The 12,253-nt window shown below is 46.9% G+C and overlaps 5 protein-coding genes across 5 annotated transcripts; 1 reads left to right on the top strand and 4 right to left on the bottom strand.

Moving 5' to 3' along the window:
• Nucleotides 1–88: 88 nt before the first annotated feature.
• Nucleotides 89–328, top strand: K444DRAFT_546674 (uncharacterized protein; the record flags this gene model as incomplete). Its single annotated transcript, XM_024876246.1, has 1 exon — nucleotides 89–328. A coding segment is annotated over one exon (240 nt), but the record flags the coding sequence as incomplete, so codon positions are not given.
• An 821-nt stretch (nucleotides 329–1,149) lies between these two features.
• On the bottom strand, nucleotides 1,150–2,683 carry K444DRAFT_576558 (class II peroxidase). Its single transcript, XM_024877539.1, has 4 exons — nucleotides 2,358–2,683; nucleotides 1,662–2,302; nucleotides 1,530–1,605; nucleotides 1,150–1,440 (listed from the first exon to the last, which is right to left on the bottom strand). The coding sequence occupies exons 1-4, from the start codon at nucleotides 2,574–2,576 to the stop codon at nucleotides 1,300–1,302; spliced, it is 1,077 nt and encodes a 358-aa protein (XP_024727739.1). The 5' UTR covers nucleotides 2,577–2,683; the 3' UTR covers nucleotides 1,150–1,299.
• A 2,346-nt stretch (nucleotides 2,684–5,029) lies between these two features.
• Nucleotides 5,030–7,351, bottom strand: K444DRAFT_277437 (uncharacterized protein). The gene is made up of 3 exons (XM_024871536.1): nucleotides 6,753–7,351; nucleotides 5,921–6,683; nucleotides 5,030–5,870 (listed from the first exon to the last, which is right to left on the bottom strand). Exons 1-3 carry the CDS (start codon nucleotides 7,291–7,293, stop codon nucleotides 5,120–5,122), a joined length of 2,055 nt encoding a protein of 684 aa, XP_024727738.1. The 5' UTR covers nucleotides 7,294–7,351; the 3' UTR covers nucleotides 5,030–5,119.
• An 834-nt stretch (nucleotides 7,352–8,185) lies between these two features.
• On the bottom strand, nucleotides 8,186–10,214 carry K444DRAFT_622181 (cytochrome P450). Its single transcript, XM_024882047.1, has 4 exons — nucleotides 9,990–10,214; nucleotides 9,801–9,887; nucleotides 9,204–9,745; nucleotides 8,186–9,124 (listed from the first exon to the last, which is right to left on the bottom strand). The coding sequence occupies exons 1-4, from the start codon at nucleotides 10,156–10,158 to the stop codon at nucleotides 8,324–8,326; spliced, it is 1,599 nt and encodes a 532-aa protein (XP_024727737.1). The 5' UTR covers nucleotides 10,159–10,214; the 3' UTR covers nucleotides 8,186–8,323.
• Nucleotides 10,215–10,522: 308 nt separating this feature from the next.
• On the bottom strand, nucleotides 10,523–11,938 carry K444DRAFT_277421 (uncharacterized protein). The gene has a single exon (XM_024871535.1). The coding sequence runs from the start codon at nucleotides 11,797–11,799 to the stop codon at nucleotides 10,888–10,890; it is 912 nt and encodes a 303-aa protein (XP_024727736.1). The 5' UTR covers nucleotides 11,800–11,938; the 3' UTR covers nucleotides 10,523–10,887.
• Between the last annotated feature and the right edge of the window lie 315 nt (nucleotides 11,939–12,253).

Raw genomic sequence — 12,253 nt, 5'->3', positions numbered from 1 at the left:
ACCGTTCCTGTGTCACATGTTGAGCCAGGTCTAAATGTGAACATTGCACACAAGCCTCAGTCTAGACCTAGCTAGCTAACCTGCACCGCTCTTATACACCGTGATTCTCTTGTACAATACCTCCGAAATTCTCGTCAAGATTTCACTTCTCCTCCAATATCTGCGAATCCCCGAGGCACCACGAAAGAACAGAAAGTGCTACATAGCACTTGCATTCATATCCGTCTACGAACTCTGGGATATTTCATCCGCAATCCTTACCTGTATTCTCATTCAAGCATACTGGGATACCAGCATACCATACACGGAAGGTGCTTCTCAATCTTAACATTCTAGTATACTACCTCGAGCTTGAAAAGCATGACCGAGATCGGAATTTTCATCCTTCCACTGCCGATCTTGCACAAGCTGCAATTGACTTTAAGGCAAGGGGTAATAATGATGTGCATTTCCACCATTGAATTCTTGTAAGCTCTTCTACAGGCTTTGTTCTGGATTGGTTTGCCAATTTTGAGTCTAATGTGTGCACCTTTCCATTTTTCGCCTGCACACTTTGAAGGCCGCTGTTGAGACGATATACCCGACATGGGATGACGAAGCAGCTGATGGTGCTGCAACATGGCAGATTCTTGAACTGATTATGAGGAATGTGTGCTCATGTTTGCCAACTCTCCGGCCGCTCGTACGAGGATTGTTCCAAAGTTCGGAACTGTTAATACGGCAACTCGCACTCAGCGACTTACGGTTCCTTCGAGAGTTGGAGTTGATGATAGCGGAGAGAACCCCATGTTTGAGGATTGCCGAAGAGCGAACACGTTCGCATAACATTCATAGTTTGGGCTTAATAGGCATCGGGGCCCATCATCTGGCTCTCGTATATACACGCTTGCACAATTAATAGCAGCTAATACTTTCCTAGTCACGGGCATTTCGAGAGTAGATTCAACCCCCACACTTGTGATTTGGAGTATAATTACAAACATTTAACGAGTAGGCCGCAACTTACAGGGAGTTGGGGGGTAATGTGGGGTCGAAGGACCCCACTGGTTCCGGGCGGTTAAGCGAGACCCCCCTTTCTTTTTTTACTCTCTCGCTGAAATGGCCGCTGCGTCAATCGAAAAGCCGGATCTCAATATGGTAAAATGTATGCCCAGGCTCAATTATATAGATTCATTATACAATAACGTAGTACTATCCCCCATTCAACCCAACGTCTGCTTCCACATATAATGTAGCCAGAGCCATCGAGTTTTGCAACGACTAACGCCTAAAAAACTCCTTAAACATTATGCCCATTACTCAAGGAAAACTCGTGATTGGATTTGGCAAAGTTTTCGTGCAATCAATGAGCTTGTTAATGTTATTTACTCCGAGAAGAGAAAGGCGAACATAAGCCGTGGAGTAAGCAGCATTCCATATTGCTTGCCCATTCGTTGGATCCTGCGGGAGGCTCTGTCAGCTCAGATTTCACAAGCAAACCCACAGTAATAGCGAAACACAAAGTTACGAAATGTCCGAGAATAACATACCGAGAAGACTCCAAAGCCTGGATTTGTCTCTGCATCATTGACGAAGGCCTGATCGCTAGGAAGGCGGAAAACCCCACTGATATGCCGTATTAGTTACATCCCGCGTAGCTAAATCCCGGGGTTAGGACTTACGGAGGAGGGCTTGTTGTCGTAACCTCACTATAAAACTTCACATCCCAAACTCCAGGAGTCGAATCCAGCGATTGTCCTGCTTTAGTCGTGTCAACAAAGCGCTGTTTTGCGGTTGTATGCGCTCCAATAAGTGCAATCAGATCTTTGGAATTAATGGTCTTCGCCGCAAATAGATCGATCAATTGACCTGCCGACGAATTCGTGTCTGGAAGCAGTCCTTCCGGGTTACTCAAGACATTGTTGCTACGTCCCACGAGCGTCAAGACTCGCGGGCCAAGAGGACACACGACGGTGGCGACGTTGTGCATGAATTGCACGAGATCTCCAGCTCCGACGCTCCAGGCTGCATATTTGGCGAGTAAAGCAATGGCTTTGAGACGAATATCTTGCATTCCGTTATTTTCGGGGCGATTGATTTCGTCGATGCTGAGGACGAGGGATCCGTCTGCACCACCGGATCCAGAGGTCTTGGACCATGCACCTGCATCGTGGAAGCCGAGACGGACGGCTGCCCGGGCGGCATCATTGCAAGTACCATTGGAATTGGTGAACATTTGTACAAGATCGTTTGAGATATAGTCCCAGACGCAGCAGGTATCTTGAAGGCATGAGAGACTGAGCAAGTCTGGAGCTTTGTATGTCTATTATTAAGCTATCAGCTGAATTGGATCAATGTATTTAGAGTGCAGATTGTACTTTGGTTGTCAGATCTTGACAAGCTCCGGTACCAAGCAAGCAGTTTTTGACTTGATTCCCTACTGGAGTTGTTGCTCCTTGAACCAAGTCTCCGATCATCTCTGGCGCTGGTGCTCCTGTTGCTTGTCGTTTGGCGAGCTCTCTCATTAAATTTTTCATGCCGGGGAAGGCAAGAACGGTGCCGGCGAGAACACTGGTCAGGTAGATTGTCAACTTCATGCTGTCAAGGAGTGCCTTGACCGAAGTTGGGAAGAGGTCGAGATTAAAATTAAAATTATATCAAACGAAACCTGTGTGAACGAAAGACCAGACTTGGTAAAGTAAAAGAAAGGATCTTTTGAGGATTATCAACTGAATGAGCCCGAGATGAGGTTTGGTATATGTACTTTGCATCGTGGCCCTCCAAACAAACCCGGTTGGCGTTCGTAGCCAATTGCGGTCCCAGGCCCTAGAGATTCTTGACGTGACTATCCAACATTTCCTATTGCGCCATTGGAGCACAATCTACAGCAAATAAGGCAGTGAGAATCAGTGGCGGAACCCATAGGTTGTAGGGATGAGCTGTGGCGAGCGTAACAGGAGCACAACGACCACCAATTACCACCCATCCCAAGATCCGGAAGGTTGAAAATGAACATGGTGCTATTGAAAATATGCATCGAACGGCATTTCCCACGTCACGCGGATGAGAGAAGAAAATTAAGGTTGACCTGCAATTCTGCAGGACCCACAAACGTCAGTGCATGGCAGCATAAGGTTACCAAAGACTCCATACCAGACACGAGAGCAATGCCTCAAGCGCCCCACTTGTACCGGAACCAGATGATCAGATTATGGAGCCTCGCTCCGTAAGCCTGTCGTGGGCTTTTGGAGGTCTCAACAGCTGCAAGGTGTCTGGTTTAGGGGGGGATCTACAGCCGACTCGCTTATTTTCAGGAGCTTGGCGAGGATCGACCTACTTGGCACAAGGCAAGCTCTAACTTAAGATACGAGGCTCGGGCAATAATGACTTCAATTACCTCCGTTCTCAGTGGTTGGTCAATCTTTTCGGTCTCCGGAGGCACACGGAAAAGGCGGTCTGTCAGGGCTGCACCGCTCAGAGGCCAAGACCGTGGTTGAAGATCCGAATGTTTTGGTGCTTAGAAGCAACTTTAGCTCCACTTATTATACGCTAAGACCGGGGCGGGGTGGATGTTCCCCTTGCGGAGTTCCGGTCGCTGATTTGAGCTCCGGCTTGGCACTGTCTGTAGAAACCATGAAGATGGGGAATTCTAATGACTCGACGAGGAAGTGAGGAGTTGAATCATTTCATCCAAGGAGGGTGTTGGGTAAATAGTATTGTTAATCGTTCGGCATTGTGTAAAGTTGTATTTCTTGTTTGGCCCTAACTTCTTGAGAGCCGTCCTGTCCTGTTGCTACCTTTAAGGTGCGCCACTGAAAGTTTTCATGCCTTGGAAGTTTCCTCCCTCAGGTTGACTTGAAAGCATTAAGTGCCCTCAGAACCAAATTCCTCCATCCATTCGATAATTTTCTCGAAATCACCTTTGCTGACCGATGGCTTGAATTTATCGGAAATGCAACACCTCTACCGCTAATAAAGATGGTTCAGCGAGCTTCGCTGCAGCAATTTGACGCCCAATCATTGCCATAGCCCTTTTATTAAAGAGTGAATAGCGGTTATACTTTTCTGTACCGTTATGAGTGACCTTATGAAATCATGAGTAAATGTTTAATCTTGAATAGTCGCGACAGATTCGTATAATAGGAGTAGGATTTCATTTCTGAAGGCATACTTTTCGAAAGTCATTTCGTAGTATTATTAACGCATCGTGAACCACATTCCCAATACCGCTTCCCGATAATCCCCCTGACCCCATTGTTAGCTTCTTATAGTCCGCATTACTCAAATTTACTTGCATAGTTCCTAGAGGAATCTGAAAGGCCTTTATACTAGAAATATAGTTTAGTTAGCGGATTTAAAGCGTTTTTGAAAACGTATTTATATAGCTATATTTAGTTACTATAAAAGATTTTAAACACTTAATATAATAATACTATTAGTATTATTTCTTTTATTGAGATTTATATTAAAATTTCCTTCTTTATATATTAAATAAGAAAAATAAAATATATTAAAATTACAAATTATATTAATAATAATATTTATATTTATACTTTATATAAAGATATTCTAAATATTAAGTTCTAAATTTGTTTATAAGTTGCTTTTACTATTTAGAGAGGTTTTTAATAAGATTTTTATAAGTAATAAAGTTTATTTTACTTTTATCTTTTTTTAGCCTTTATAAAAATAGAATAATAATAAAAAGAAGTAGTATATTGTAGTACTCGCTATAGCTCTAAGATTCTTTTTACTTAGACTACTAGATATAATTCTGAGTTTCGACTCTTAATAGATTTCTCGAGTTCTGCTTTTATCGCATTGAGCTCCCCCTGAAACAAAGGTCCGGTTTTCTTTAGGTAAGGATAGCACTTATAATTCCTAACTGTTGCACTTTGTAGGGTAACTCGCCAGCCCATAGTAATCAACTGTGTATTGATACATCGAGTTGGCACACGCATTCAATCCAAGAAGGAGCTTCACTATTCCGTTGCTACCTCTGAACGTGGCATAGGCACGGCAGCGTGATCTCAGATCGGAAAAGGGTGTGAAGTCTTGAGAGCTCAGAACGTTGCCAACTTCAGCTGTGTCTCCAAAGAATACTGCCGCTCTTAGATTCAAGTTGTCGGAGCCGCACACCTCAAAAAAGGAGTTTGTACGCCACTTCGAGATTTGTCGAAGACAGTTCGATCACCGAATTTTGAATCTTTGATCGTGGATGGAAGCTGCCTGGCGTTTGCCAATCTGGGAATCCCAGGATCAAGTCCGGTGCGTGGAACTCGACGTGAAACAAGGCATATCGAGAGAAAGGAACTTTCGCAAAGTGTGACTGTCGGCCATGCTCATTCATATTTCTCTCCTCTTCGAATTCAAAGTACCACCACCAATCTTCACCCAGCAACTGTTTCCATTCCATCCATGCTGCAAGTTGTCTGGACTCTTGTACTTGACGAAAGCAGCAGTAATTGATTTCTCTTGCGGCATTGGGGTAGAACGTATCGAAGCATCGTCGAAAATATTCTTCGACTGTATAGTGTACTAGCCGTATAACCTGACTTTCCTCATTGATGACGACAAGACCAGCGCAAACCGAGACGAGCAGATCCGAGTCAATTAAGCAATCATCGTTCTCTGGATCGTCCCCTCTAAACTTCGCCAAAGCCTGCTGAAGTGTTCGCGTGGACAGGAACGCATGCGAGAAGTGTATCCAGGCCAAAATCTGCTTAGCTAACAACGCATCATCGTCGTCCTGAGAGGTTATTCGTTGCAAGGTATCCTGGTATGTTTGGTCCAACTTCTCGGGCAACTTGTCCACCGCGTCACGAATAGCCATTTTGCTATATCTCGCCTTTTTCATCAGAGTATCCATGTGGAGTTTGGTCAAGAGGAACCTGATTGGATTAATAGATATAATTTTTTGAGGATACAGGCGGAGACTTACATTCCTTGACTTTTCTGCAGTAGCGTTTGTTCGATATATGTTTCCAGTCCCCTATCAGCGCTCGTATGCTTTTTAAAGACACGCTGTTCCAAACCCGCATGGACGTATGAAAGAATATCGGCTTCGTGAGCCGAGATCTCCACCTTCAACGCTGCGGCAAACTCCCTCTCGATACTAGCAATTGGCCTTGAAGTGGCTATGATGTTGAGATGCCCAGTAAGTTTCCGGAGCGGATCGAAAACCTCCAACCATCCCATGTCGTCTTCGCTGTACTCGTCCATTGCATCCATGATCAAGTAGACCTTGGTGTACTTTGAAAGGAATTCGCGGAGAAGTTGAATGGTATCCGGATTCGTCTTCTCGTTTTTGGACATGGCTATTCTATAGGCAGCGACAACTTTATCCGTCAAATCTATTCTCTTGCGCGCGAACTGGGCGCAAATACTCCCTAGAACATTTTGTGGAGTTTGCGATGCTCGTGCTTTGAAGCTGAAATAAGTCCAAGAGAGAGCGATGCTGTCTGCATCTGGCGCAATATGCTTGTGCAGATAATGGACAACAGTTGCAGCGAGAACAGTCTTCCCTGCTCCTGGTATGCCGGGACAGAACAGAATTTTGCCGTCTCCCGATAACCAAGACTGGAACTCGGGTCTTTCAAAGAACCAAGCCAATGACCCGGCAAAGTGTTGCTTAAACGTATCATTTTGTGTTGATTCGTATTGAAGAGGAGAGAGCCAGTTGAAGGCCTTAGATACCGTATCCTCTGCAAAGTTTCTATCAGCTCTCTTTCCATACCACCGCTGTCGTGAAGGGGTTGAATAGGCTTTTATACCATGCAGGTTCCTGTTAAGGGACGAAATTGTGTCTGCGACGCCTTGGATATCCTTCTGTACATACCCAAGGTCTTGACGAATAGTTGTAGTGTCCTTCTTAATTTCGGCGGAAAGAAGTAAGTGGTCATTCTCCAGTGCTATCAGAAGTAAAGATTTCTGCTTCTCCACGGCTTGAAGGATTCCTTCCGTTTTCTCCTTTGTCAGCGGCCAGAGTAACGACTTCGCCAACCTTTTCAAGCCCTCTGCGGACGATTGATTCTCCAGCTCTTTTTCAAAAGGTCCCAGAATCCTTTCCAAAGAGTCGAGTGGGCTGCCGTTACCCGCAAGCACCTTCATCGTTGGTCCCCACTCCCCGCCATTTGTGACATCCTGAACGGTCTCCTGGAGGATATCCAACAACCCGCGAATGTAGTGGAGATCAAGAAGAAGCTTTTTGCATTCTTTGCGGACATCTTTAACCTCGCGAAGGTATGAAATCACAGCCTCGCTCATATGGGCCAGAGCAACGATGCTGGCCCTGACGCTTAGTAGATCGCCCATCTTGGGCCTAAGGGAGCAAAAAAATAGGAGTCTTCAAAAAGATTCGGGAGTATGTGCGTTTCAGTCCAAGGTGATGGAGATTTACCTTTCACATCGAGGCTGGAGCCTGACATCTCCGAGAGAAAAAGAGCATCACGTGGATTGTGTTACCGCAGCACTCGCTCTGGACAAGGCTTCACTAGATGCGACCCAATGACTTTACCAAGCATGTTTGGTTGGGGGATTTCTCCCCAAAGAGGAGGAAGATTGGCACTATACTTAGAAACAAACGCCGAAAAGGTTATGCTCGCTCCAAAAGCAAATGTTGGAACTAGCCATTATACTAATTTCTGGGAGTTCTAAAGCTTATCTCTACTAATACTGGGACCTTAATAGGTTAGGGGCACCCAGTCACGTGCAAAGCGCATTTATAATTGGAGTGCACTCACGTGCCCGAGCAGGCCAGGACGTGTGTGCTTTGAGGATATATTTCTTAAGCGATTACAAGAGCAAGGGAAGGGAGGGACCTGCTTCTTGCCCGCCTTATGTGCGCGTGCGTGGGGCTAAAGAATAGCCGAAAAACAAAACCTTACTTTACAATAACATTACAAAAATCAGCTTTCTAAGCGCGGGGGAAGTGGCTTAGAAGGGAATGAAAATCTCAATTGCATAAGCACCCTTCCAGGGCTGCCCTGGGGTGCTTACATGTATCCTAAAGAGGGTTGAGATCGAAAATTACTACTTTGGGCGGACACCCCTGTTTTGGGAATGCTACGCGAGCAGAACAAGGGGGTATACAGGGGTTAGCAGGGGCACACTGATTTTCTATTCAACCAAACTATAACATAGAACAGGCACGGGAGCACACGGGAGCCACAGAATGAGACCCATTAGAGTAACATACTAATACAACTCCATATAAAGCTCTTACGGGTCAAACAAACTACCGACAAGCCAATTTTGATCTAATGTTATGCCCGAAATCGAATTAGATATGTCTCCACCGAGTAGCTGCTCATAACGTCTTTTAAACAAACATCTTCTTACAGATTCAGAGCCCTTTAACCAACACCCTAACCCCCACACTCCCATCCCTAAGTCCCTCTGTCACCAAATCCCTCACCATCTCCACATCCCCTCTATCCGTCTCATACAACTCCAACCATTCCCCTCCCTCTCCCTTCTCCCCCGCACAATCAAACCTCCCAAACAGCCCCGCAAGAATGACATACATCTCCTGATACGCCAACTGCATCCCAAGACACATCCTGCTGCCCCTGCTAAACGTAAGCCCATACCCCCGCAACCTCTTATCCTCCAGAAACCTCTCTGGTCTGAACTCGCCTGGGTTCGGATAGAGAGCAGGGATGCGCGCGAGCAGAAGGGGGTTCATGGCCATCACCGTCCCTCTGGGCAGTCTGTAGTTTGTACCGGTACTAGGGTTGACATAGACCAAGTCCTCAGAGGGAGCAACGCGCTGCTGGCGGCTTATCACGGCTGGGTGCAAGCGCAGCCCTTCTTGAATCACGGCGGAGAGGTAAGGGAGTTGCTCGACCTGGTTGAAGCTCGGGAACTGGCGTTCATCTTTATCCGGAATTGCTTTCTCCAATTCCTCTCTCAGCTTTTTCAAGATTGGCGGGTTTGATAGGAGGTGGAAGGTGATTGCCGATAATGTGTTGGCGGAAGAATCTGTGCCTGCAGACAAAAGGACGTTCGCTTCTTCCGCTAGGCGCGTGGAGTCCTTTTCCGAGTCGGGAAGGGAGGAGGAAAGCAGTCCGTGGAAGATTGTTGGTCTCTCTGGCTCTTCGGTCGAAGCTGCTGCTTTGATTTTATCGATTTTCACCATAGCTGCCTGCATTAATTATCAACCCCGTCCTTCTTAAATTAAAACGAAAGGGCATAGGAGGAGGAGGCAGATGAGAGATACCTACTTGAATCATTGAGATAAATTGCTTCACGCTCGGCACCATCGTCGTAAGAATCGTCATCGGCAGCCTCCGCATGATATGCGTAAACCAGGGAAAATAACACCCAAAATGCCAAGTGAGCACCATCTCGTGATACGCTTGGAAATAAGGCTGATTCAGATCCTCTCTACTGAAGGAAATACTGCCTTGTCCAAAGGCATAATCCGCAATCAAGTCATGCGTCGCTGCTCTGTACAACAAACTCATATTCACCGACCTCTTCTCCTTCTTCGCCGTTTCTAAGCGCTGCAATATTTGCGAGAGCACTTCGTGGACCATGGGCTCTAGGCGTCGGATGTTCTTGGTTGAGAAGAAGGGGTTGAGTGCTGCGCGGCGAGACTTGTGCAGGTCGTGGGAGCGGGTTGCGATGGCGGTGGGCGAGGAACCGAGCCCATTTATGGTGAGTTGCGCTTTTTCGCGGCGGTGGCCGGGACCAGCGAAGATGGTGTCAATGAAGTTGGAGTCGTTGATGTGGACTTCGTCTGGGCCGATTCGAACTATAGGACCTAGCCATTGACGTTAGGGGAAACGGGGGAGGGAGGAAGGAGAGAAGGAAAATACCGTATTGGGCGTGCATTTTCTCGATTTCCCAGATGTATTGTCCACGGCAGACGACGTTGTGGTAGAAAGCGTAGACATGTGATGCAGCTGTGAGGAAGGAATCAGAGATTGTCCGGGGTCAGGGGGGGATGCAGACCGGGGAGGGTGGCAACTTTGATTGGGGGGAAGAATCAAAAGTATAAGACATACCGGCAAGTTTGCGGCCTGGAATATGAGACAGAGGACTCAGATACAGACGATAGATGATTTTACAGACGTAGTAGAGCCCGAGAAGAGCTGCGAGGTTCGTCCATCCGAGCAGCTGCTGATTTGAAATCTGAGTCGGCCAAAGGCCCATGGGCTCCGTCTCTGAAGACATTGCTCTCCAAGAAAAGGAGATTCGAGCAGATCACTTATTAAGATTCGACCTCGAAGCTTAAGACATTCAAATGACGGCGGCCACTTCTTGACAAGGAGTACTGGTAGTTACAACCGCTCGTGAACCCCTGAATCTTAAACGAGATGCTGGAGAGTTCGCTAACACGAAAGACGATCTTCTTGTTCACGATGCCTCACTTTTACAAAGTACGCAGCCAAAAAAAGAGCGAACGGAGTTAAACGCCAGGATTCAGTCTGTAAGGGATGTTTTGATCATTTTATAATTTGGGCTGTCAGCCTTCGTCACACAAGAGAGAGATGCATCACCGTTTATTGGTCGTCGTATATGCACGCTGACTGAAATCCTCCCACTTAAGTGGACATCGTAAGAAACCCACAGTTGAGCCCCTCTCCGGCAGCTATGAAGCCACTCGCGTGATTTAGGAAATTTGGGGAAATCTCCTGAAATTCAATACAAATAGATAATCACAATGACAATGAAAGATGAATCGGAAGGCGATGAATGAAAACAACAAGGTCGAAGATCTCCAGCACTAACCAGGCTCTATGACTCGGGCAACGAGTATGAAACAAAACAGTCGAAAGAACGAAAGCTTTCAAAACGGAGAGCATCCATTCTCACCTCTCTGATACTCTTATGCATGGCATCTTCACCAGATCAACCACCACAAGCTGCACAATTGGAGTAGAAACATGACGCCGATGAGCTTCAAGCTTCACTTGGGCTGAAGCAGTGAACGTCTGTCGTGACGAACCGGGAATTCAGTCGTCCGCAAGCACCCTCTCCGCGATCCAACCGTGGGGAGAGATGGAACATCTTGCAAAGATGCAAGGCCGACCTTTGGGAGACTGATACTTGTTTAGGGCATGGTGGTGGGACGGTTTGAAGTTGATGAAGGGTGAGGAAGGAGATCAGCCTCGCTGGCCTTGCTTTTCGGCTTTTCTTCCCGACAACTAGGTTCAACCCTCCAAAAACACCGCACATCTGCCTCAACAACAAAACGGTACGACAAACCCTCCCGATCCCTCGAAGCTGCAACGGCAGCCTCAATACAGGGCATTCAGACCATCTGCCTTCACAACACTCGTCCGCCACCCTCCCGCATGTGCGACTGCGGATGATGCTCTTACCCCTCGAAAACGACTCCTCCAGAAAACCCCAAGGACGGTGGAGCGAAACCACGGCACATACACAATATACAAATGGACGAGGCTTGACAAGGCCATGGAGTTTGGCAGACTCTGATATGTTGCTGTGGTAGCAACCCCAATGATGTTGCGATGCTGCTCTGGGAGAGGGAGGGTTGATTCTGGAAGCGTCGAAGGGCCGCGAACGGAACAGTTGTGGAGGTGGAACAAGGGTGGTACGATGTGGACTATGGGTATTGGGAAGTAGGGAAGCGGAAAAGGCGGTAAGCACTGAGGGCATGATCTTTAATGACGGCGCTGAGGGGAGAATTTCGGCTGGGAGGATTGGGTTTCGAGGCACGTCCACCAAGTCCCCTTGTATCCTCCATTGTAGCACACATGACGTCCATCTCCAAATATGAGAGCATCGTAACAGTAGCATCCTGAATATGATAACCCATGCCGCCGAATCGACTACACCCCAGGAACTCATAGGCCAACAAAGTCTCTTGAGACAGTGCTGAACTCCGGAAGAATTTTTACTTGGCAGGTCTAACAAGAAGCCCGCTAAAAATAATTACTTGGCGGCTCCTTATTCCTTTTGGAGAATGTCTAAGATCTGAGACTCTCCTTTCTCCAAACGTATGGCTCGCCTCGCCTCGCTGAGGCGTGTCAGTCGTCATTGGCAAGTCTCGTCGAACAAAAGCTTCGGGAAGAATCAGATAACGCCAATTGAATGTGACACAGTCTCTTGAATGCACCGTGAACGGCGAATGTCTCCAGAGTCCAGACAAATCAATATTTATACAGTATATTTATACAGTATATTTATACAGTACATGCAATGAATCACGTGAAGCCTCCATCGCAACAACTTCCCCTTCGGTCCCGGTTAAGCGTCCGTGTTGGCTGTGACGCGGCGTGCCGTGTCCCGAAGCCCACAGACC

The sequence above is a fragment of the Hyaloscypha bicolor genome (assembly GCF_002865645.1).
Source record: "Hyaloscypha bicolor E unplaced genomic scaffold K444scaffold_183, whole genome shotgun sequence".
Lineage (NCBI taxonomy): Eukaryota > Fungi > Ascomycota > Leotiomycetes > Helotiales > Hyaloscyphaceae > Hyaloscypha > Hyaloscypha bicolor.
Note: the sequence above shows the minus strand (reverse complement) of the source record. Positions and strands in the feature narration are given on the sequence as shown.